General features: G+C 32.1%; 1 protein-coding gene across 1 annotated transcript; it reads right to left on the minus strand.

The window, feature by feature from the left end:
* Positions 1-2,569, minus strand: LOC116110557 (selenoprotein K-like). The gene is made up of 4 exons (XM_031396763.1): positions 2,456-2,569; positions 442-545; positions 172-337; positions 1-62 (listed from the first exon to the last, which is right to left on the minus strand). The coding sequence occupies exons 1-4, from the start codon at positions 2,472-2,474 to the stop codon at positions 25-27; spliced, it is 327 nt and encodes a 108-aa protein (XP_031252623.1). The 5' UTR covers positions 2,475-2,569; the 3' UTR covers positions 1-24.
* Positions 2,570-4,342: the final 1,773 nt, after the last annotated feature.

A 4,342-nucleotide genomic window follows, 5' to 3' on the forward strand; every position in this document is an offset into this window, starting at 1 on the left:
GTGCACAACAAATACGCCCGACACTTAGCCACCGCAGCACGAGCCACAAGCAGGTAGGGAACCTATAATTTATGAATAAAAATCAGTAAATGTAAAGAGAAATAATGCAAAGAAAATTTATTGCAATTCAAAAACTCAGAAACGTGAAAAGAACGGGGAGGGAGAACTCACTATGGTCATTCCCTCTAACATCATTCAGCCCTCGCACATTATCCAGTCCTCGGGGAGGTCCACGTGGACCACCACCATATGGACCACCTCCAGGACCTCCTGGGCCGCCACCATCCCATTTCTTGCTAGCACCAGAGCCCTTTCTGTAAGCATCCGACTTTTCCATCTGATAAATTCACGATATTGTGAATGTAAATTTATAAGACAGATGCCAACTTATATTACTGATGTACATATGTACTAACCAACATTGCAAAACCATGACATTACCGAAAACATAGTTGCAAAAAATACGCATATGAAATTGACAATGCCCCAAAAGAAATCTGTGATTGTCCTCAAACGCCAAATTGATCGCTTAGATTTCACTTCACCTGAAACAACATTCATAAAGTTCACATTCAATTCCATTCATAGAAGTGTAAATCGGGAAAACATGGCTAAGGTCAGCCACAAGAGTATTTTAGAGTACATTTCAATGTGGAACATAAGCTCTTTAATTAAGAAGCATAATTAAGAAAACCAAAACACCAGAGACGAACATAATGACAGATAATAGATAGCAGATGAATTTTTACAAAAGTAAAGAATGATAACAGAAGATTTATCATTTATAGCATTGATATGACACCAAAGAACAACCCTGGCTTGAAGCCTTCCGAAGAGAAATGAACATACATTGTATTAGTTTGATACATGTGAGACAAGATAGGTTATTAAAGATGAAGGAAACCAATGATTTTCACTCCATCAAGGTTTAACTCAACTACCGAATGCAGGGATAATATATTAATCTTTGTCCTCAAAATGGTTTTGATTCTGAAACTCTACATGTAAATGGATTTAATCATTCAATGCTCTGACAGTAAAAGCCTAAGGTTCCAACCGGAGGTGCTAATGTGAAAGTACCAGTCATCGCTGAAAATTAAAAAAATAAATGCAATAAACATGATTTCAAGACATTCTGATGAGCAAGCAACAAAGACACAAGGATTCATATCATTACTGGCTTGATGGTTTGTTTAACTCGCACAATAGAACAAACAAAAAAAGAAACATAACCACCAAACTGCGCAAGAAACAGTACCCATGTTTGCTAGAACAAGACAAGAAGAAGCTATGTGAGTGGGTATATTAATGTGTGTTTTGCTTTAGAAAGAGGGGTGGAGAGATGCTTGAGAAATCAATTAACAGTCATCAAACAATTTTTCCTTTGTAACATCGCTATTTGAAACTTTAAACCCTCTGAAATACAGAAATAAACTTAAGCAGCATATTCTATAGTGGCATGATGAGGTGCAATAAAAAGGATATGAAGGGAATAACTGCATGCAGGTAGAGCTCCCAATAGAGTCTAGTGGCATACAGAAGCTAAACATGCTGGCCATTGGTGGCAGATCAACATTCAACAGGACTCAGTACAGTACATAGATATTTAATTCATTATGCAAATACTTAATTGATCCAGAATCAAAATCAACAGCCAAGAACAGAAGTTGAGAGAGAGAAGAAGGAATAAACCAAACTAAGAATATATACAATTAAAAGCACAAAATTAACTATAAGAAATTCAACTAAAAAACAGCAAGTAAAATACAGTCAGGATTCACAATCAGGTAGTAGCTTCAGCCATAAAGGAAACATATCCCAAACTAATCTAAGAAAATGAGTACATATTATGATGTATTGCAAATTTAAACCTTACCTATCATATCATAAAAAAATTACAACCACGAAATACATAATATCAGCCTCACTATATTCTGTTTTTCAGTTAAGATGTTTTATTACGAGTCACTGATAAAAAATCTCAGTACCAGACCTGAATGTAGTAAATATATATATATATATAAACCTAATACATTTCACGCACGAAACTAAGTCTAGTTCGGGTCAATGCCAGTCATTTCCTCTTAAATTCATATTATAATCAAAACCTCTCCGATCAGTAAGTCTAATTCAGGTCAACGCGATCGCTAAATTTTATGGTAATACGAGAAACCCTCGATCAATTTTCATCCCATCCCACGATCACGCAACAGATGCACAAACAAAAACACCCAAATCTATGTCAATCACTAATTCAGAAAATAAAATAATTTAGAATTCAGAGAAATGATCAGTGAACGAACCCCTAAATACATGAGCGTTCAAGAGATTCTAATTAACGATCTATAGGTACAAAGACGAGAAAACATAACAATAACTTGAGAACGAAAATAGGATTGAAAACATCAAATGATTAATCGAAAAGAAGATTTGAAAGAGAGAGGAAAAGTCTGACCTCGCTCGATGTACGCCATGGGAGCTACTCTAGAATTCTCTGTGAACAAAGAGAAGCAAAATATAGAAAACTCCGGCCTTTTAGTGATTTTATGGCTTACGTGTTCGGTTGATTTTGATTGGCTAATCAAACTCAGTTAATAGCTTTTGTGAATTTGGCGTGTTTTGATTGGATGTTTCAAGAATTTTCGGTGTTAGAGTAGGGGTATTAAAAAAAAATTGCAAAAACCGAGCACAACCGAAAAATCGGTTTGAAAAAAATAAAAAAAGATTAACCAAAACCAGTTTTTTGAACCGATTTTGTATATATATTAAATAAAAAATAGTTTAATTTCAGACTTTTATTTGTATCAATTTTTAATGCATTGTTAATAGTAATCAATGGGTATGTATGAATGTTTAATTTTTATTTAGATATGTACTGTTTATATTTACAATTTAATTTAGGAAAAAATTAAAAAAAATTAAGTTTTATAAAAAAAAGAGAAAATCGGTTCAAAACTGGTTTTCCCTCCAAACCAATTTGGTTTCAGTTCAGGAATTTTCCCAAACTGATTCGGTTCAAAAAAGTGGTTAACCGAATCGGTTAATCACTTTTAAACACCCCTAGTTAGGAGAGCTCGAGAACCCCATTTTTAAATTAAGCTAATATAATATAGTGTTTAAACTATCAACTATAAGGAATATATATATATTTTTTTTTTTAATTGATCGGTGTCTAATGTTTCAAGGTAATTCACAAATATGATAAATGGTTTCAAAATGATTTAAAATTGAGCAAAACTTCTTGACTGTCAAATCAACTCTTTAAGGTTCGAAGAAGTGATATTAGTAATAGAAAAATCGATTATAATAAAAAATAAATAAATTTATTAGTTGTAGCCAAAAATTTGTTTTTGTACTATTATTTAGCATAATATATATAGTAAACCCTCGTAAATAAAATTTTTGGAGCACTTTTTGAATCGTGGGTTTTTATTATATGGTTGGTCCTCTAGACTATGAAGGTGAATTTCTCCAAATATTTAGACTAATGGAAATTAGACAATTTAAGTTATGAGAAATTATATTAAATGTCCCTAATTGAAGGTTGAATTGAAAAAAAGCTCAAAAAAAAAAAAAAAAAAAATTATCACTTCATATCACTTCCACATATTTATGGTTATTTTGCCTATGGATAAGCATTGAAAAAGTCAAGGATGAGTAGGCTTCATTGCATTTAATGGCATTAATTAAGTAATAATTATGTTTAGTGTGAAATGACCAAAATGTCCTTATATGAAGAATTAAGGACTTATGAGTTATACAATTAAAATAATTGGGCCAATAGCATAATTTTGTAAAATAAATGAAATATTTTCCTATAAATGAGATGAAATTCGTTCAAGCCAATGGAGAGAGCATTTTTTCAATATTTCTTCCATTTTCTCTCAAATCTTCCATGAAACCAGCTTTCTTTCTCTAGGTTTTCCAGAAGTTTTGCATAATTTTTCAAGGAGAACAAGATAGGAGCCTTGGATCTTCAATTTGAAGGGTTTAAGGTAAGGATTAAAAACTTTAGTTTTGATGTAATTTGAAGATTTGAAGTAGATATTGAGGTATAATGTTATATATGTAGGATTAAGGTGTAAAAGAAGTCAAAGACAAAGGATTTGTTGAAGGAAGACTTTAAAAAGGTAAGGAAGAACCTCCCATGACTTTAGGATTTATGCTAGGGTTTGTAGATTTTTATGAGACCTTAAATTAAAGCTTTAAGGCATAGAAATAGTTGATGGCAAGTGTAGTTGAACTCATTTATTCTACTTATTGCTTTGAATTCATTATACATGAAGTTATGACTATTTATGTTTTATGAGTTGTTATGTTTGATTGAAGAAAATGAATTATG

Source organism: Pistacia vera, unplaced genomic scaffold (assembly GCF_008641045.1).
Source record: "Pistacia vera cultivar Batoury unplaced genomic scaffold, PisVer_v2 Contig606, whole genome shotgun sequence".
Classification (NCBI taxonomy): domain Eukaryota; kingdom Viridiplantae; phylum Streptophyta; class Magnoliopsida; order Sapindales; family Anacardiaceae; genus Pistacia; species Pistacia vera.

Excerpts from the sequence above, each read along its gene's own strand:
- LOC116110557 (XM_031396763.1), bottom strand. Across the intron at positions 338-441 it reads TTTTTGCAACTATGTTTTCG|ATGGAAAAGTCGGATGCTTA; the intron begins GTAATGTCATGG and ends TGAATTTATCAG. Across the intron at positions 63-171 it reads TGTTAGAGGGAATGACCATA|GTTCCCTACCTGCTTGTGGC; the intron begins GTGAGTTCTCCC and ends CATAAATTATAG.